Raw genomic sequence first — 22,297 nt, 5'->3', positions numbered from 1 at the left:
AGCTACTGGTTCAAAACATACAGGAAATCCAGGACTCAATGAGAAGATCAAACCTAAGGATAATAGGTATAGAAGAGAGTGAAGACTCCCAGCTCAAAGGACCAGTAAATATCTTCAACAAAATCATAGAAGAAAACTTCCCTAACCTAAAAAAAGAGATACCCATAGGCATACAAGAAGCCTACAGAACTCCAAATAGATTGGACCAGAAAAGAAACACCTCCCGTCACATAATTGTCAAAACACCAAAAGCACAAAATAAAGAAAGAATATTAAAAGCAGTAAGGGAAAAAGGTCAAGTAACATATAAAGGCAGACCTATAAGAATCACACCAGACTTTTCGCCAGAAACTATGAAGGCCAGAAGATCCTGGACAGATGTCATACAGACCCTAAGAGAACACAAATGCCAGCCCAGGTTACTGTATCCTGCAAAACTCTCAATTAACATAGATGGAGAAACCAAGATATTCCATGACAAAACCAAATTTACACAATATCTTTCTACAAGTCCAGCACTACAAAGGATAATAAAGGGTAAAGCCCAACATAAGGAGGCAAGCTATACCCTAGAAGCAAGAAACTAATCATCTTGGCAACAAAACAAAGAGAATGAAAGCACACAAACATAACCTCACTTCCAAATATGAATATAACGGGAAGCAATAATCACTATTCCTTAATATCTCTCAATATCAATGGCCTCAACTGCCCAATAAAAAGACATAGATTAACAAACTGGATACGCAACGAGGACCCTGCATTCTGCTGCCTACAGGAAACACACCTCAGAGACAAAGACAGACATTACCTCAGAGTGAAAGGCTGGAAAACAATTTTCCAAGCAAATGGTCAGAAGAAGCAAGCTGGAGTAGCCATTCTAATATCAAATAAAATCAATTTTCAACTAAAAGTCATCAAAAAAGATAAGGAAGGACACTTCATATTCATCGAAGGAAAAATCCACCAAGATGAAGTCTCAATCCTAAATATCTATGCCCCAAATACAAGGGCACCTACACATGTAAAAGAAACCTTACTAAAGCTCAAAACACACATTGCACCTCACACAATAATAGTGGGAGATTTCAACACCCCACTCTCATCAATGGACAGATCATGGAAACAGAAATTAAACAGAGATGTAGACAGACTAAGAGAAGTCATGAGCCAAATGGACTTAACGGATATTTATAGAACATTCTATCCTAAAGCAAAAGGATATACCTTCTTCTCAGCTCCTCATGGTACTTTCTCCAAAATTGACCATATAATTGGTCAAAAAACGGGCCTCAACAGGTACAGAAAGATAGAAATAATCCCATGCGTGCTATCGGACCACCACGGCCTAAAACAGGTCTTCAATAACAATAAGGGAAGAATGCCCACATATACGTGGAAATTGAACAATGCTCTACTCAATGATAACCTGGTCAAGGAAGAAATAAAGAAAGAAATTAAAAACTTTTTAGAATTTAATGAAAATGAAGGTACAACATACCCAAACTTATGGGACACAATGAAAGCTGTGCTAAGAGGAAAACTCATAGCGCTGAGTGCCTGCAGAAAGAAACAGGAAAGAGCATATGTCAGCAGCTTGACAGCACACCTAAAAGCTCTAGAACAAAAAGAAGCAAATACACCCAGGAGGAGTAGAAGGCAGGAAATAATCAAACTCAGAGCTGAAATCAACCAAGTAGAAACAAAAAGGACCATAGAAAGAATCAACAGAACCAAAAGTTGGTTCTTTGAGAAAATCAACAAGATAGATAAACCCTTAGCCAGACTAACGAGAGGACACAGAGAGTGCGTCCAAATTAACAAAATGAAAAATGAAAAGGGAGACATAACTACAGATTCAGAGGAAATTCAAAAAATCATCAGATCTTACTATAAAAACCTATATTCAACAAAACTTGAAAATCTTCAGGAAATGGACAATTTCCTAGACAGATACCAGGTATCGAATTTGAATCAGGAACAGATAAACCAGTTAAACTACCCCATAACTCCTAAGGAAATAGAAGCAGTCATTAAAGGTCTCCCAACAAAAAAGAGCCCAGGTCCAGACGGGTTTAGTGCAGAATTCTATCAAACCTTCATAGAAGACCTTATACCAATATTATCCAAACTATTCCTCAAAATTGAAACAGATGGAGCCCTACCGAATTCCTTCTATGAAGCCACAATTACTCTTATACCTAAACCACACAAAGACCCAACAAAGAAAGAGAACTTCAGACCAATTTCCCTTATGAATATCGACGCAAAAATACTCAATAAAATTCTGGCAAACCGAATTCAAGAGCACATCAAAACAATCATCCACCATGATCAAGTAGGCTTCATCCCAGGCATGCAGGGATGGTTTAATATAAGGAAAACCATCAACGTGATCCATCATATAAACAAACTGAAAGAACAGAACCACATGATCATTTCATTAGATGCTGAGAAAGCATTTGACAAAATTCAACACCCCTTCATGATAAAAGTCCTGGAAAGAATAGGTATTCAAGGCCCATACCTAAACATATTAAAAGCCATATACAGCAAACCAGTTGCTAACATTAAACTAAATGGAGAGAAACTTGAAGCAATCCCACTAAAATCAGGGACTAGACAAGGCTGCCCACTCTCTCCCTACTTATTCAATATAGTTCTTGAAGTTCTAGCCAGAGCAATCAGACAACAAAAGGAGATCAAGGGGATACAGATCGGAAAAGAAGAGGTCAAAATATCACTATTTGCAGATGACATGATAGTATATTTAAGTGATCCCAAAAGTTCCACCAGAGAACTACTAAAGCTGATAAACAACTTCAGCAAAGTGGCTGGGTATAAAATTAACTCAAATAAATCAGTTGCCTTCCTCTATACAAAAGAGAAACAAGCCGAGAAAGAAATTAGGGAAACGACACCCTTCATAATAGACCCAAATAATATAAAGTACCTCGGTGTGACTTTAACCAAGCAAGTAAAAGATCTGTACAATAAGAACTTCAAGACACTGAGGAAAGAAATTGAAGAAGACCTCAGAAGATGGAAAGATCTCCGATGCTCATGGATTGGCAGGATTAATATAGTAAAAATGGCCATTTTACCAAAAGCAATCTACAGATTCAATGCAATCCCCATCAAAATACCAATCCAATTCTTCAAAGAGTTAGACAGAACAATTTGCAAATTCATCTGGAATAACAAAAAACCCAGGATAGCTAAAGCTATCCTCAACAATAAGAGGACTTCAGGGGGAATCACTATCCCTGAACTCAAGCAGTATTACAGAGCAATAGTGATAAAAACTGCATGGTATTGGTACAGAGACAGACAGATAGACCAATGGAATAGAATTGAAGACCCAGAAATGAACCCACACACCTATGGTCACTTGATTTTTGACAAAGGAGCCAAAACCATCCAATGGAAAAAAGATAGCATTTTCAGCAAATGGTGCTGGTTCAACTGGAGGGCAACATCTAGAAGAATGCAGATCGATCCATGCTTATCACCCTGTACAAAGCTTAAGTCCAAGTGGATCAAGGACCTCCACATCAAACCAGAAACACTCAAACTAATAGAAGAAAAACTAGGGAAGCATCTGGAACACATGGGCACTAGAAAAAATTTCCTGAACAAAACACCAATGGCTTATGTTCTAAGATCAAGAATCGACAAATGGGATCTCATAAAACTGCAAAGCTTCTGTAAGGCAAAGGACACTGTGGTTAGGACAAAACGGCAACCAACAGATTGGGAAAAGATCTTTACCAATCCTATAACAGATAGAGGCCTTATATCCAAAATATACAAAGAACTCAAGAAGTTAGACCGCAGGGAAACAAATAACCCTATTAAAAAATGGGGTTCAGAGCTAAACAAAGAATTCACAGCTGAGGAATGCCGAATGGCTGAGAAACACCTAAAGAAATGTTCAACATCTTTAGTCATAAAGGAAATGCAAATCAAAACAACCCTGAGATTTCACCTCACACCAGTGAGAATGGCTAAGATCAAAAACTCAGGTGACAGCAGATGCTGGCGAGGATGTGGAGAAAGAGGAACACTCCTCCATTGTTGGTGGGATTGCAGACTGGTAAAACCATTCTGGAAATCAGTCTGGAGGTTCCTCAGAAAATTGGACATTGAACTGCCTGAGGATCCAGCTATACCTCTCTTGGGCATATACCCAAAAGATGCCTCAACATATAAAAGAGACACGTGCTCCACTATGTTCATCGCAGCCTTATTTATAATAGCCAGAAAATGGAAAGAACCCAGATGCCCTTCAACAGAGGAATGGATACAGAAAATGTGGTACATCTACACAATGGAATATTACTCAGCTATCAAAAACAACGAGTTTATGAAATTCGTAGGCAAATGGTTGGAACTGGAAAATATCATCCTGAGTGAGCTAACCCAATCACAGAAAGACATACATGGTATGCACTCATTGATAAGTGGCTATTAGCCCAAATGCTTGAATTACCCTAGATCCCTAGAACAAACGAAACTCAAGACGGATGATCAAACTGTGAATGCTTCACTCCTTCTTTAAATGAGGAAAAAGAATACCCTTGGCAGGGAAGGGAGAGGCAAAGATTAAAACAGAGACTGAAGGAACACCCATTCAGAGCCTGCCCCACATGTGGCCCATACATATACAGCCACCCAATTAGACAAGATGGATGAAGCAAAGAAGTGCAGACCGACAGGAGCCGGATGTAGATCGCTCCTGAGAGACACAGCCAGAATACAGCAAATATAGAGGCGAATGCCAGCAGCAAACCACTGAACTGAGAATAGGTCCCCTATTGAAGGAATCAGAGAAAGAACTGGAAGAGCTTGAAGGGGCTCGAGACCCCAAAAGTACAACAATGCCAAGCAACCAGAGCTTCCAGGGACTAAGCCACTACCTAAAGACTATACATGGACTGACCCTGGACTCTGACCCCATAGGTAGCAATGAATATCCTAGTAAGAGCACCAGTGGAAGGGGAAGCCCTGGGTCCTGCTAAGACTGAACCCCCAGTGAACTAGTCTATGGGGGGAGGGCGGCAATGGGGGGAGGGTTGGGAGGGGAACACCCATAAGGAAGGGGAGGGGGGAGGGGGATGTTTGCCCGGAAACCGGGAAAGGGAATAACACTCGAAATGTATATAAGAAATACTCAAGTAAATAAAAAAAAAAAAAAAGAAAAAAAAAAAAAGAAAAAAAAAAAAACTCAGGTGACAGCAGATGCTGGCGAGGATGTGGAGAAAGAGGAACACTCCTCCATTGTTGGTGGGATTGCAGACTGGTAAAACCATTCTGGAAATCAGTCTGGAGGTTCCTCAGAAAATTGGACATTGAACTGCCTGAGGATCCAGCCATACCTCTCTTGGGCATATACCCAAAAGATGCCTCAACATATAAAAGAGACACGTGCTCCACTATGTTCATCGCAGCCTTATTTATAATAGCAAGAAACTGGAAAGAACCCAGATGCCCTTCAACAGAGGAATGGATACAGAAAATGTGGTACATCTACACAATGGAATATTACTCAGCTATCAAAAACAACGAGTTTATGAAATTCGTAGGCAAATGTTTGGAACTGGGAAATATCATCCTGAGTGAGCTAACCCACTCACAGAAAGACATACATGGTATGCACTCATTGATAAGTGGCTATGAGCCCAAATGCTTGAATTACCCTAGATCCCTAGAACAAAGGAAACTCAAGACGGATGATCAAAATGTGAATGCTTCACTCCTTCTTTAAATGAGGAAAAAGAATACCCTTGGCAGGGAAGGGAGAGGCAAAGATTAAAACAGAGACTGAAGGAACACCCATTCAGAGCCTGCCCCACAGGTAGCCCATACATATACAGCCACCCAATTAGACAAGATGGATGAAGCAAAGAAGTGCAGACCGACAGGAGCCGGATGTAGATCGCTCCTGAGAGACACAGCCAGAATACAGCAAATACAGAGGCGAATGCCAGCATCAAACCACTGAACTGAGAATAGGTCCCCCGTTGAAGGAATCAGAGAAAGAACTGGAAGAGCTTGAAGGTGCTCGAGACCCCAAAAGTACAACAATGTCAAGCAACCAGAGCTTCCAGGGACTAAGCCACTACCTAAAGACTATACATGGACTGACCCTGGACTCTGTCCCCATAGGTAGCAATGAATATCCTAGTAAGAGCACCAGTGGAAGGGGAAGCCCTGGGTCCTGCTAAGACTGAACCCCCAGTGAACTAGACTATGCGGGGAGGGTGGCAATGGGGGGAGGTTTGGGAGGGGAACACCCATAAGGAAGGGGAGGGGGGAGGGTGATGTTTGTCCGGAAACCGGGAAAGGGAATAACACTTGAAATGTATATAAGAAATACTCAAGTTAATAAAAAAAAAAAAAAAAAAAAAAAAAAAAGAAATGCAGGCATGGGGGAAGAAGCACACTGGGGGAATGGATAACCAATAACTGGCCCAACTTGAGACCTATCCTATGGGCAGAGTATTAATGGTACTCTGCTATGCTTGCAGACAGGAGCAAGTCGTCCTCTTAGAGGCTCCAACCAGCAGCTGACTAAGACAGACACAGACATCCACAGCCAAACAGCAAATGGGACTTGAGGATTCTTTTTTTATTGGATATTTTTTATTTACATTTCAAATGTTATTCTCTTTCCTGGTTTCCCATCCATAAACTCCCTATCACACATCCCTCCCCCTTCTTCTATGAGGCGTTCCCCCACCCATCCACCCACCCCTTCCTGCCTCCTGGCCCTGACATTCCTTTACACTGGGGGGTTGAGCCTTGGCAGAACCAAAGGCTTCTCCTCCTATTCGTGACCAACAAGACCATCGTCTGCTATATATGCAGCTGGAGCCAAGGATCTGTCCATGTAGTCTTTGGATGGTGGTTTAATCTCTGGGAGCTCTGGTTGGTTGGTATTGTTGTTCTTATGGGGTTTCAAACCCCTTCAGATCCTTCAGTCCTTTCTCTAACTCCTCCAATGGGAACCCTATTCTCATTTCAATGGTTGGCTGCAAGCATTCGCCTCTGTAGTTTTCATGTTCTGGCAGAGCCTCTGAGGAGACAGCTGTATCAGTCTCCTGTCAGCATATACTTCTTGGCATCAGCAATATTGTCTGGATTTGTGGCTGTATATGTACGGGCTGAATCTGCAGGTGGGGGAGTTTCTAGATGGCCTTTCCTTCAGTCCCTGCTCCAAACATTGTCTTTGTATTTGCGCCTATGAATATTTTTGTTCCCCCTTCTAAGAATGACTGAAGTATCTGGTCATCCTTCTTGAGCTTCATGTGGTTTGTGGATTGTATCATTGAATAATCCAAGCCTTTGGGGTAATATCCACTTATCAGTGAGGGTATATCATATGTGTGTCTTTGTGTGTGTGTGTGTGTGTGTGTGTGTGTGTGTGTGTGTGTGTGTGTGTGTGAGATTGAGTTACCTCACACAAGATATTTTCTAGTTCCATCCATTTGACTATGAATTTCATGAAGTCATAGTTTTTAATAGCTGAGTAGTACTCCATTGTGTAAATGTACCACATATGCTGTATCCAATCCTCTGTTGAGGGACGGAAGAATAAGACAAATTATTGTAGGCTTTGAAGGTGACAGGAAATGCACAAGGAAGCCAAGAGAGTTAACTAACCTAGACCTCTGAGGCTCTCAGTGTCTGAACCACCAACCAAAGAACATACATTGGCTGGACCTAGGCCTCTCTGCACATATAGAGCAGGTGTGTGGCTCAGTCTCCATGTGGGTGCCCAAACAAGTGAAGCAGAGGCTCTTCATAAAGCTGTAACCTGACTGTGGTATCAGTGCACCAACAGAGATACCTTGTCTGGCCTTGGTGGGAAAGGATGTGTCTAATTTGGCAGAGACTTGATGTGCCAGGATAGAGGGATATCCAGTGAGTCATCAACCTCTCAGAGGAGAATGGGAGAAGAGGAGATTCTCTGTGAGCAGCTAGGTCTTCATGTGAGTCCAAACAACTGGAATGGAGGATATTCCAAAATAGGTTGCATTTATTAACTGTTGATTTTGAAGCTAGTAGATATTGATTTTCTGTTCACAAAGTTGTCTCCTTTGCCAATGAATTCAAGTATATTCTCCACTTTCTCTTTTATTAGATTTGATGTGTCCAGTTTTATGTTGAGGTATTTGACCACTTTGACTTGAGTTTCTTTCAGGGTGTAGATATATGTCCATTTGCATTCTTTAACATCCACACATCCATTTAGGTCACCACAATATGCTGAAGATATTTTCATTTTCTCATTGTATAATTTTGACTTTCTTGTCAAATATCAAGTGAATATAGTTGTGTGATTTTTTTTTCTAGGTTCGTGATCTATTCATTGATCAACATTTTTGTTTTTATGTCAATGCCATAAGATTTGTGATCCTATTATTATGCAGCATAGCTCGAAATCAGAGATGATAGTACCTCCAGATGTTCTTTTATTATACAGGATCTTTTTCTATTTAATCAAAGAAAACTTTAATAATGAACATGCTTTAACATTGACTGTAGATTATATACCTTTGTTCCTCTAAAACAACACAAAACTAAGACTCATTCATTTTTTTCTTTCTTCTTCTTTCCTTTATTTTTTTATTTTTCCTGAATATTTTATGTATTTACATTTCAAAAGTTATCCCCTTTTCCCCATTTCCCATCCACCCTCCCCCTGCTTCTGTGAAGATGCTCCCAATTCCACCCATCCACTTCCACCTCAACACCCTGGCATTCACCTACACTGGGAAATGAGCCTTCACGGGACCAAGGACTTTTCCTGTTGATGTCAGACAATGACTTTTTAAAGGTATACATGTTTTGTTTTTTCATTTGAAGCTGAAAAATAATCTTTTAAGGTCTGTAAAGAATTTTGTTGAAATATTGAAGAGAATTGCATTGAAACTCTATAATGCTTTTTGGTAAAATATCAGTTTTTGCTATGTTAATCCTACCAATTCATGAGCATTGGAGATCATTCTATCATCTCTTATCTTCCTCACTTTTTTTTTTTATTTAGGGCCTTGAAGTTCTTGACATACAGGTCTTTCATTTTCTTTGTTAGAGTTTCACCAACATATTTCATTTCATTTGTGTGTATTGAAAAAGGTATTGTCTCCAAAATTTCTTTCATAGCATATTTATCTTCTGTATGAATAAGAGCTACTAATTTTGTATCCAGTTTCTTTGTTGAAGGTTTTTATCTGCTATAAGAGTACTCTGATAAAATTTTGTAGTGACATTTTTATAGTATCATATAATTTTCAAATAGTGATACTTTGACTTGTTTCTTTCCAATTTCTATCCCTTTATCTTCTTTAGTTGTCTTGTTGCTCTATCTAGACCCTCAAGACCTGTGTTGAATAGATAGGGAGAGAGTGGGAAACCTTGTCTTATCCTTGATTTTAATGAAATTGCTTTAAGTTTATCTCCATTTAATTTTGTGTTGGCTATTGGCTTGTTTTCTACAGCTTTTACTATATTTTGATTTACTTCTTGTATGCCTGATATCTCCAAGATTTTCAAGATGAATGGGTGTTGAATTTTGTTAAAGGGTTTTTCTGCATCTAGTGAGATTGTCTTTTTTTCAGTTTATATGGTGGATTACATTGATAGATTTTCATATATAGAACCACCTCTGTATTCTCTGGATGAAGCTTACTTGATTATGGTGGCTGATATTATGGGTATTTTCCTGTGGGCATGATAGATATGACCACTGGGAGTTCCACATAAGATATGCAGCATCCAATTCTTAAGCAGTCTCCTCTTTTTAAGGTAATACATCAAGAAATCATCTGCAAAAAAATATGTTAACAAAGCCTGAATTCTTCTAATAACACATTTTTCTTTCCTGTTTGATTTTCCATCTCTTTCCCTTTTTGAATATGTTTTTGTGAGATCAGCTATTCTCTAAAAGAAACCATTTTGTATCAGTTCTAGAATTATTATCCTATGACTCTTTTCCATCTCTACTACCACCTCCAGAAAGTTTGTGCTTCCATCCAGGCCTTAAGTATCCTTTCAGTTCCTGTCCATACTCTTTCTATGCTTGCTCTTTTATAGCCCAGAGTCTGAATTCTACTCCTACTCCTACTGCTATTGCTATCCCTGCTGTCTCTGCTTTCTCTGCTGCTCCCACATACACTGGAATTGCCAATCAAACTGTTTCAACTACTAGTCCCCCACTGCTGGAGCTGCTTCCACTGCAGCTACTGGTCACTCCTACTTGCCATACTGCTACTCCTGCTTTACCTACTACAATCATTTGTTTTATTTCCTGCTTGACCTCTACTTCTGCTCCTATTTCTTTTACTTTTTTTCTGCAAGTACTGTCAATACTGGCTCTACTGGCACTTCAGGGAATTTTCTAGACTCTAAAGGAAAATGGCTCTACTCAATAGTAAATTTCCTTGCACCAGAATAACCCGAGGTCTCAGCAGATCGATCTCTAGTGTGTAGAAAAATGCTTATGAATACAGATTTAAGATTCATGCTAGTTCCTGCCTCATTATTTCATCAATGATATTTGCAGAATTTAATTTTCTTGGATTAATATGCCATTATTTTCTTAGCAATTCACTTCTGACCAGTTTCTGACTCTTTAGGTTTCAATTATTATACACATATTTTCGTGAACAAATTTTAAATTTTACTGCACATATTTATCTTCTACTTAATAAATATTTATATGCATAGTTTTGTATACTGAGAAAACAGAATGTTTTCTGGTATGGCCTTACCATTTCACATTACCGTCACTACCCATATATCTATGTCCATACTTTGGAAACATTTGGAACTTTCTGGAATTTCAGTTTCAGTTTCCATCATTGATGACCTCATATTTTTCATTGTTGCCTTGATTTTCAAGGATTCAATAAGAAAGACAATTCATTTTTATGTGTTTACTATACATTCCTCCTTAATTTATAGTGTTTATTGACCCATTTGCTCAGTTATGACTTGATTGCCATCAACCTATTTATAATGTTCTCATGAAGCTTAGTCATTTGATTATATATATTTAATATAAATGTTTAAACTACTTTCTTGCTTAGGCCCATGTTTTGTTGTATTAAGTATTCTATATTTTTGTTTTCATGAATCTCAATATATATTTTTTAACTTGCTTCATGAATTATTTTCTGATATTTTTGTTTTAAGAGAGTATGTTCCTTGACTGAAGAGTAGCTCAGTAGTGGTGTCAATTCTTGTCTACAATCTATAATTATGAATTAATCCTCTGTGCTAAAAAATTGATGATCTTTAATTCTTACTTTTGTTCTTTTAAAATAGATTTTGTAAGTTTCCAATACCATGTATATTCTGTATAAATACATGTACTTTATTTTATGAGTTAGAAGAGTCCTATGTTTTATTAAAGGAAAATTGCATGAATGGGAGCAATACTTTATTTTCTGCTTAAAGTTTATTGTTAATTAATTAAACAATTAATTTCTTATTTGAAACAATGTGTTTTGTATACGATACTGGCCACCAACTCATGGTGTAGGTTCAATCTTGGTGTTGATTTTTTGATCCTGTTGCCTTAACCTTTTTGGGGATGCAATAATAACTTTGCTAACAAGCCCTTCTTTTAGATCTTATGTTTTACATCTTACTTTGCATCGAATATTGACATAGAGTTGTCCACATTATGTATAAATATTCTACCAAAAGGGAACTTTGATTTTATGTTTTACATCTTATGTTGCATCAAATATTGACATAGATAATGTCCACATTATGTATAAATATTCTACCAAAAGGGAACTTTTTTTTTTTTGCTTCCCACTAACAAATCTTTATTTCATTCATGAAAGCAGTAAATCATCCACATTCACCTTCCTTGCCCAGTAATTCAAAAGGAAAAACCCAAAAAGATTAGTAACGAAAAATGTAGGAATTGACATCCCCTAAATTTTTAAAAAATATGTTTAAGGTTGAAAAATGTTTTAAGTTTGTAATTCCTAATAGGAAAACATTATCTGAATGAACACTCTAATGGCAAACCACTGTAATATGTCTCAGCCGCATATGATGCAGAGGGTAGGGATTATCTTCGAAGCCCCCCAGCTCTCTGGTGAGGTCAGAGGTACACTGGTTTGTATTATTGCAACATCCAGTAAGTGAGCTAAGCTGTTCTTCATTCAGCAAGGGCTTTGACATTATGAGTGACCTCCAAACTTGGCTGACAATTTACTGATGAGATTCATAACCTTTGGGTTGTTCTGATATTTTGACATATTTGATGGGTTCTGGGCCACATCCTGGAAAGCCACCATGACTTCTGGATCCTGCATGGCTGCAAGAACCTCTGGGTCACTGAGGATTTCGTCCAGGCATTCCTGCCATTCCTGGCATGGCCCCTCCCATTCCAGGCATTCCTCCAGGAAAATTACCAGGCATTCCCCCAGGAAAACCACCTGGAAAAGAGCCAAACTGAGATCCAGATTGTCTTCTGGCTTCTTCTTCCCTTTGGGCTTTTTCATGCTCTTCTCGAGCCTTCTTCACCCTTTCTATTTGTTCTTTTATCTCTCGCTCTTCACGTTTTCGCTCATACTTTCTTCGATGTTCAGCAATTTTTTGAGCCCGAGGCTGGACTTCTCTCAGCATTGCACTGGCGTCCTCATCATAGTCCAATTTACAGGTCAGGGCAAGATCGCGAGCTGCTTCTTCCCAGTCACCCAGGAGTCTGTGCGTTTTCCCTCTCCATTTGTATGGCTGGGCTGAATCAGGGTTTATTTCAATAGCTCTGTCACAGTCTCGGATGGCAGCATTTGGCTTCTGTAATTTGACGAAAACACTGGCTCTCTTGCATACAGAATGGCCAAGCGAGGGTTTAGCTTGATGGCGTCTGTGAACAAGTCAATGGCTTTCTGGAGCTCACCATCATTTAGAGAGTCGATGGCAGCCCCCTTCTTTTCATTTGCTTCATCCATCATCGCCTCAGTTATCTGTGCATTTTCATCTCCCATTTCCTGAGGAGCATCAGTGTCTGCTTCAATTACACCTTCATTGTCAATTTCTAGATCGCTCTCCTCACTCGATGGCTCCTCTGTCTTTATGTTGTCCTCTGTCATCTTGTCTCTTTTTTCTTCCTTAGTGTTTTCTTCTGACTTCGCTTTATGAGTAGCAGGTGGTACTTTACCCCCCATGCTCTCCACCCACTCCCTCAGGAAACGCATTTCCTCGGTGTGCAGGACGCTCGGGTCCTGCCTACACATCTTCACGAAGGCCCGAAGCTCGCTCACTTTGCGGGGATCCATAGTGGTGAGGCTGGAAGCTTCTGGCGGTGGGCGGCTGCGGAGGCCCGATGCCAAGCCCGGGAGCGGCTCAACGTGACCAAGTAGAAGGGGGCCAAAAGGGAACTTTTATTAAAAGTTTATTTTTTTTTCTTTTCTATTTTGGATGTCTTCTCACCCCAACCACAAGTATGACATTAGCTGGATGATTCTGCTTCTGCCAGCTTATGGCATGAACCTGTTCGTTTCCACCTACTGCAACTCTACCACGTGGTTTGAAACTCTGTTTTATTAGGATAAATTCACCAATTTAAAACTTTTTCTAAGAGCATATTATCCTTGTTGATATTTTTTATTGCAGAAGAGTTTGCAAATTGCAGCTCAGCAATACACACAGCACAAAGGCATGCATGAAACTCATTTTTACATAATTATGTGAAAAATACAATATATTTTGATCAATTTACCACTTAACTTCTTCCTCAACTCCTTCAAGATCTATATCTATTTAAATACCTGCCCCCTACTTCAAACATTTAAATTCTAAACCCATGTAAGCAAATATGTGCTCCTGCTAACAAGGCCATTTACCTTGGTCAGAACTACCTGAGACCACTATACTCTTAAATAAAAATTGATTTTTCTCTCTCCAATAACATATCAATTACAAATATCTCCTAAGTTAGCAGTGAATGCTCATTATGCACTACTCCCTCATACTATAATATTGACTAATGAAAGAAAAGATTGCTATAATTTCTTTATGGATTACCATAAGGGTTGTTAACTGAACTTAGTCAAACAAAGGTCACCTAACATGAGATGCCTCATTAATGATTATAATTGAATATTGCAGAAATTAAGTTAGAAATTCTGCTGTGCTAAACCTGCATGTAAAATATACAAAGAAACCATTTTTTTGTGATTTTAAGTGTTCCCATATACTGATAACTTAGTTTTCAATTTTCTAAGTGCTACCATTATATCCTTATTTCTCAATGTATATATAATGGGGTTCAACAGTGGAATCAAAATGGTATAGAATAGAGACAGCAACTTTCCCAAGCTTTCTGACTGATATGCTTTTGGTTGCACATATGTGATAGTAGCTGTTCCATAAAATAAAACCACAACTATCAGATGAGATGAGCAGGTGGAAAAGGCTTTAGACCTCCCTCCAGTTGATGCCAGTTTTAGAACATTGCAGATAATCTTGCCATAGGAGACAAGGATCAACAAAAATGGAACCATGATAAACACTACTGAAGCAATATAGATTGCTAAATTATTCACAAATGTGTCACCACAAGCAAGCTTGAGTAATGGGGGGATGTCACAGAAAAAGTGATGAATTTTGTTAGATCCACAATAAGGCAAAGAGAAAATCTGGTAAGTTTGTCCACTCACAACTGGAATAATACAGACCCAGCAAGCTGCCACAAGCTGCACACAGACCTTATTGTTCATGACCAGGGGAAAGTGCAAAGGATTGCAAATGGCCACATAACGGTCATAGGCCATGACCGTTAGGAGGAGGAACTCCATACCTCCCAGCATGATGACAAAACAGAGCTGTACAGCACAGGACAATAAGGAAATTGTTCCTTTTTGTGTACAAATATCCATGAGCATCCTTGGGATGGTAACTGTTACATAGCAGATTTCCACAAAAGAAAAGTTGCTAAGGAAAAAGTACATAGGGGTCTGCAGACCTGAGTCAGTTCTTGTGATTAACATTATAATGCTGTTGCTGATCAGAATAGACAAATACATGAACAAAAATATCCCAAAAAGCATCCACTGGAGTTGGGGGACATCAGAAAACCCCAAGAGAACAAATTCTGTAATTGTAATATTTGAAATTTTTGTTTTAATTTCCTTTTTATATGCAGATCCAACAAATTCCATATGTTTAGTGAATTTAATTCTTAATGTCCACCAGCTTTTTCGTTGGCCTGATGAGATGAATGGGTATGTTTATATGTTCTTTTCAACAGTCATTTACCATAATTTTGTCTTTTAACTCCAACATCATATTTTTATCTTTAAACAGCATGTAATTAAAAGGACATGAGATTTATTTTACTAGTTTCAGCTACATTTCAGCAAAGGTCTTGAGATGCATACAAAATAATAAAAACACATTATAGAGAAAATATACATATTTGGAGATTTTATTACAAACTTAAACAAATATTTTTGTTTTTCCATATTTCCTTTTCTTCATTTTTATCGGTGCAAAAGCTTTAAATCTACAAATCTTGAAGATTTTCCTTGATTCTTTTTCAACAGGATTTTTAGCTGATTTATTATAATGGCCACAGAATGTGATGCTGAGTACCTAGAAAGATGGATCCACAATTAAATGCTTGCAACTTTCAGTCAGCAGCATTCCCACTTGAATAGCAAAGTTCGTATCTCCAGAAATCCAAATAAATACTAAGAGGGTGTGGAAACTCACTATGATTCCACCAACCATAGACAGATAGGGTCTACAGCAAGCTGATATCTAGACTAGCCATTGCTGAGATCTAGGTTTGATCCTCAGACCATACACTAACAAGTTAAGTAGAAGAGTGATTTGAAGTTATTCCTGATATCAGTTTCTGGCCTCTACAAGTATGTACACCCATAGAAAACAACAACAACAAAACAAAAGAAAAAACACAGCAAACACACACATTACAAATGAGAAATGAAAAGCTCTAACAGACCATAAAGTAGATTATTCCTAAAAAGAGATCAGAGGTCCATTAGTATATTACTCTGCATAATCTATAAGTTATGGAAATTATGGTAAATGTGAATACAAGAAGTTTCTCTAAATTTCTCCTTTAAAACTATTTTCATGTTCTCCTTGTCATGTCAGATTTCTCTGTTATGTTTTTCACTTGTAGCATATGTGTGTTTTGTCTATTTTCCCTTCATTTGTGTTAATGGCAAAACCAAGACTATCTAACAAACATGAATGTGATCAAAATAATTAACCAAATTAAATGCAATACTCATCTTGATTAGAAGCTCTATATGATTGGACAATCCCAATAATAGCTTGACAAATGTCATAACATTTCCAAAGCACTTGTTCTCTAACAGCACATGATAAGTATTTATGCATTTGCCACTCTATTAGTACTCTATACGTTCTAGACCTAAGTGATGTCCAAGTTTTTGCATTGAGGTGGATGATTAACAGTTAAAAGCACTGCCTGCTTTTTCTGTGGACAGGTATGCCAATCTTAGCACTCATGTAGTATCTGACAAACTTTGGTAACATTAAGTCCTGGGGATATGAAATCCTGTTGTGGCTTCCATAGACATCAGGCATGGATGTGGTATGTAGACATACATTCTGGAAAGTCATTCAAACACATAAAAAATAAATGTAATGTAAAAACAGCACGTTGATAATTATATGGTCTGCTGTTTTCAAATTCCCCCTGTGTTTGCTTTCACTACGTGGGAAGTGAACATTTTTACCAATGGTATAGTTCCCAGAATCTAATAAATATCTAACTTCATTTAGTAAGAACAGTGGTAAGACATATTTAGGAGGCAGCTCATTTTAAAATTATAACCTTAGACATGTCTGTGTTGTCTTCAATTCCTCTCAGAATTGTTGTTCAGATCTTTTCTTGGTGTAAGGAAATGACTCAAGCTTACCTCTAACACAGCACACAAAGTAGTCTATCAAACCAAACAGGAATTTTATCTTTAGTGTTTTATATGCCCTTGTTTTCCTCAGACAGCCACAGATTCTATTGTAATTATTTTGGTTTTGGGAATGAATTACTACTAAATAAGGACAATAAAACCCCTGGGGTTCATTTCTCCTGTGCATCAACTAAATTTCATGAGACTCTTTATAATGAGTTTCTGAGAAATTCACATTAATCAAATTTTTTGTTCATCTAACCTCAAATTATCTGGGTACATTTATGTTATTTACTAAAGGCGTTTACCATTCTATCTTTGGATCTAGCAATCACATATAGTCTTTGTGCATTACAAAAGAGTTTGCTTTGATATATATATTTATTTTATGTATACAAGCATATTTTAGGAATTTCACAAATTTTCTCATCTTCTGTTCAATGTTATAAAACCTATTTTAACAAATAAAAGTTGTGGCATATACTTTTAATTCCAGCACTCAGGAGGCAGACAGGATCACTGTATATATGTGTCAGGTCTGGTCTGTAAAACAAGGTCTAGGACAGTCAGGGCTGTAATATGGAAAATTATTTTGGGAAAAACCAAAACAAAAGAAAAGAAAAACTAAAACTAAAACGGAACTATTTGAGCACCAATCTCTGTATTGATGTCTATTCTCTATGTCTTCTTCTGTTGCATTTATATTGCTTTTCTATTTCTGTTTTAGGTGATATGATGAATTCAGTCTCCAACATTAAACAAATATTGTACAATTGTGATAAATTCTGTGTTCCAATGTATAAGTTTTATTGTAATCAGTCTGGTTATGAAAGCAAATATATACTCATATGTCTATCTCTCTGTCTACATATTCTCTATCTATTTCCAATAAAGAACCAGAGACAGTGTAATTTAAAAATTTATATTAGAACTAAACTTGCAAATTAACAATATTTTGGCTGTATTTATAGTGCAAAAGTGAGGAACAACTTATTTGAGTATGAATGGCCCCAAAATATCTGTGAAGTCCCACATCATCATGGAAGATGACATCCTGGGACTTTTATCAAAAATTACAATCAGCTTTGTATTTCCTTTACATTCCAGTAGTATATGAGAAGGCATAGTGAGTTTTTGTACTCAAAGACCTGATCATAGGGATGATCATTTTATCACCAGAAGAGTGCAACCAACTACACAGTACAGTACTTTTTCATTATCTATTTTAATCCAGTGATCATAATTCAATTATATGTTCTCTAGATGTTACTAGTCCCACCATTAGCCAGGATTATTCATTTTCAATATTTAACATTTTATTGTTTTAATATTAGAAACCAAAAATCTCCAGTTAAATGGTCAATAACATTAGTAAGAACAAATATTTCTTGATCTCAAACATAGAAGGGGCTATTCTGGTATATCCTCCTTATGAACTTTTCCAGAACATATTTTCCACTCTATATGGATGAGTAATGATGTAACATTTCATTATCTATATTTCCTCTACTTATATATTACTTTTCTTTTAATATAAAATGTCTAAGAATGAATTCTATTCATCGATTCTTGATCTTAGAGCCTGAGCCTTTGGAGTTCTATTTAGACTTGCCCCTGTACCAATGAGTTCAAAGCTCTTGCCCATGTTCTCTTCTATTAGATTCAGTGTATCTGGTTTTATGTGAGGTTTTTGATCCACTTGGACTTGAGATTTATGCATGGCGATAAGTATGAATCTATTTTCATTTTCCTACATACAGACTGCCCATTAGATGAGCACGATTTATTGAAGATGCTTTCTTTTGGCTATTGTATATTTTTGGCTTCTTTGTCAAAGATCAAGTGTGCATAAGTGTGTGGTTTTATAGCTGGCTCTTCCCTTCTATCTCATTGATCAATGTGTCTGTCTCTGTACCAATACGATGCAGTTTTTCTCACTTTTTCTTTGTAATATAACTTGAGGTCAGCGATGGTACTTTCCCCAGAAGTTCTTTTATTGTTAAGATTTGTTTATGCTATTCTGAGTTTCATTCTTTGCAGATGAATCTGAGAATGGGACCTCATAAATCTGAAAAGCTTCCATAAGACAAAGGACATATCCAGTAGGACAAATTAGCAACCTACTGGTTGGGCAAAAGTCTTCACTAACCCCACATCCAATAGAGGGCTAATATCCAAAATATATAAAGAATTCAAGAAGCTAACCACAAAGAAAACAAATAATCCAATCAAAAATAGGTTATATTGTGGGGCAGTGAGTTGTGAAATGTACCCTGATTCCTGGTCGAGACAGGTCAAATCCCCAGGGATAAAGGGATGGCAGGTGCATTCCCAGCCTCCAAGATCAGGCTCTCACTAGATGCAGTCTCCCACAAAACCCTGTAGAGAAGTTTGAGACAGACCAAGTCTCGTAGAGCAATGCCCCAAAACCTTCCTTCACAGGTGAGGATGTGACCACAAGTTACATAGGCTCAAGACAGATCAGTCACAGAGGCCAACACCCCAAACCCTCCTCCACAGGTGAGGATCTGACCATAGGTCACATAGGTTCAAGACAGATCTGTCATAGAGACAGGACCACACCTCTGAATATGTAAATGAGGTGATCTACCCAAATATCTGTATTTAAGGGTCATGTTCAGAATTAAAGGTGCGCACGAATCACTCTTTCATCTAAGAGCTTCTGTCATAAGAGCTGTAACACTGTAGCTTGGAGAAGAGATCTACTCTCCCAAAATTCTTGCCAGAAGCCTGTCTGCATCCCTCCCATGTCTCCTGCTAGCTAAGCCCAGCCTGAAATGGAGAGAGAACAAAACCTGCCCAAGTTCTCTTCCTTTCTCCTGGACCCATGACCTAGTCAAACCAGAGGTCTCTGTGGAAAACTTTGGGCATGAAAGCACACAGTATATAACTAGTCAGAGAATTTACAACAAAGGAATCTCAAATGGCTGAGAAGCACTTAAAGAAAAGTTCTTAGTCATTAGTGAAATGCAAATCAAAATGACCCTGAGATTCCACCTCACACCAATCCAAGTGGCTCAGACCAAAAATTCAAGTGACAGCACATGTTGGCAAGGATGTATCTAGAGAAAGAAGTACACTCCTCCATTGTTGGTAGGTTTGCAAACTGATAAAACTACTTTGGAAATCAATCTGTCAGTTCCTCAAAACATCAGATACAGATCTACCTGAGGACTAAGCTATAGTAATCTTGGGCATATAACCAAAAGATGCCTCACCATGCCATAGAGGCACAGGTTCCACTATGTTCATAGCAGACTTATTTGTGATAGCCAGAAGTTGGAAAGAACCCAGATGTCCCACAATAGAAGAATGGATACAGGAAATGTGATTCATTTACACAATGGAATACTACATAGCTATTAAGAATGAGCACATCATGAGTTTTGCAGGCAAATAGATGAAACTAGAAAATATCAACCTGAGTGAGGTAATTTAGACCCAAAAGGATATGCATGGTATGTACTCACTAATAAGTGGATATTACCCACAAAGAGTACAGAATACCTAGGATACAATCTACAGATCTCAAGAAGGCTAACAAGCCGAAGGTCCTCAGTTAGTATGCCTCAATCCCACTTGGGAGGGAGAAGACAGCCATCACAGGAGACAGGGGACGGGGCAGAAGCCTGGGTTGGAAAGGCAGCAGGCATGGGAAGAGAGGAACATGATCAGGTATTGGGTGTGAGGACAGAATTGAAGCCCTGAAGTCCAGCAGAAAGAATGGAAACAGGTAACCTCTGGAGGTAGGAGGTGTGGGGACACTATACTCTACTGCAGATATGGGAAGTAAGAGATTCTCAGAACTCAAAGAGAGGGACGTTAAATGAAATGCCCTACAATTGGGAGAGGGAACTTGCAGAGTCCATCTTCAGTAGAAAGACAGGGCATCAAGTGGAGGGATAGGATTGCATTCCCATAGTCAAAAACTCTGACTCAGAATTGTTCTTGTATGAATGAACTGCAGGAACAAAAATGAAGAAGAGCCTGAGGGGAAGGAGGGCCAAAGACAGGCCCAAGTTGGGATCCAGCTCAGGGAGAGGTCCCGAGGCCTGACACTATTATTGATGCTATGGTGTCTTTACAAACATTGGCCTATCATGAATACCCAAAAAGCAGCTGAAAGAATCAGATGCAGATATTTGAATCCAACCAATGGGCAGAAGCTGTGACAGATATCGTTGAATTAGGGAAAAGCTGGAAGAAGCTGAGGAAGAGGATGACCTTAGAGGAAGACCTGCATACTCAAATATCCTGGACCGTTGAGATCACTCAGATACTGAGCCACCAACCAAGAGGCAAAACCCAGGTAATATGAGGCCCCCAACGCATATACAGCAGAAGATTTCCAGGTCTGCACTCAAGTCGGAGAAGGTACACCTAACCCCGAAGAGACTTCAGGCAACCCCTAGTAGACCCAGAAGGCGGGGAGTGGTGGTAGTGTGGGATGTGGAACAGTCCAGGGATAGACTGCAAAGAGGATAAGTCTGGACTATAAAAAAAGATTAAAGAATAAATAAAAATTGAAACAAAAAATAGTCTGAACAAGTCAGTGGACAACAAGGCAATAAGCAGCATTCCTCTCTAGTCTATGCTTCAGTTGCTGACTCCAGGTTTCTGCTTAGAGTTCTTGCCTTGGAAAGATGATGGATTGTAACCTGGAAACCAAATTAAAGAATGAATTCTAAAGACTGGGAACAGGATTAAACTGTCCCATGAATGTGAAGGCCTGATTTTTTTCTTTTTTATTAAATATTTTATTCAATTTCATTTCAACTACTATCCGCTTTCCTGGTTCCCTCCTCTTCCATCCCCTCTCTCCTAGCTTCTAAGAGGATGTTCCCCCTCCCATTCACCCACTCCCACCCTGGCATTCCCCTACATTGGGGAAACAAGCAAGGCCTGATTTCTTATCTCTAGTACTCCTGTCAAAAAGCCACAGTAGATGTGGCAGGCTACCTTTTACCCCTGTGCTAGGTAGTTAGAGAAAGTGCATTGTGGAAGCAAGCAGAATCAGCTAGCTCCAGGTATAGGGACAGATCTTGCCTCAGCAAATAAAGTGATGAGTGTAGAAGCAAAACATCTGAATGTCAATATCGCCAACCACACAAAGGCACATATATGCATGCACATACACTGATATCTGTGACCACATGCATGCCAGCATGTATAGACATATCAATCATACTCATATAAAAGCACAAAAGGTTTCAAAAGGGCCAATTTTTAGTGAAAATTTCAATGGTGATATTTTCTAAGATTCATAATGGAAAGGTATTTTTCATTGGATCACTGAAATAAAACTGTGATATCTGTATTATTTGCTTCATAAATTTACCTTA

General features: G+C 38.4%; 1 protein-coding gene and 1 pseudogene across 1 annotated transcript; both read right to left on the bottom strand.

Moving 5' to 3' along the window:
- Positions 1 to 11,809: 11,809 nt before the first annotated feature.
- On the bottom strand, positions 11,810 to 13,391 carry St13-ps7 (ST13, Hsp70 interacting protein, pseudogene 7; annotated as a pseudogene).
- Positions 13,392 to 14,207: 816 nt separating this feature from the next.
- Or10ag57 (olfactory receptor family 10 subfamily AG member 57) lies at positions 14,208 to 15,188 on the bottom strand. Its single transcript, NM_001000325.1, has one exon. The coding sequence runs from the start codon at positions 15,186 to 15,188 to the stop codon at positions 14,208 to 14,210; it is 981 nt and encodes a 326-aa protein (NP_001000325.1).
- Between the last annotated feature and the right edge of the window lie 7,109 nt (positions 15,189 to 22,297).

This window comes from Rattus norvegicus, chromosome 3 (genome assembly GCF_036323735.1).
Source record: "Rattus norvegicus strain BN/NHsdMcwi chromosome 3, GRCr8, whole genome shotgun sequence".
Taxonomy (NCBI): domain Eukaryota; kingdom Metazoa; phylum Chordata; class Mammalia; order Rodentia; family Muridae; genus Rattus; species Rattus norvegicus.
This window is presented reverse-complemented; position numbering and strand designations above follow the sequence as displayed.

Coding starts and splice junctions, on each gene's coding strand:
- Or10ag57 (NM_001000325.1), bottom strand. CDS start 15,188: ATGGAATTTGTTGGATCTGCATATAAAAAGGAAATTAAAACAAAAATT.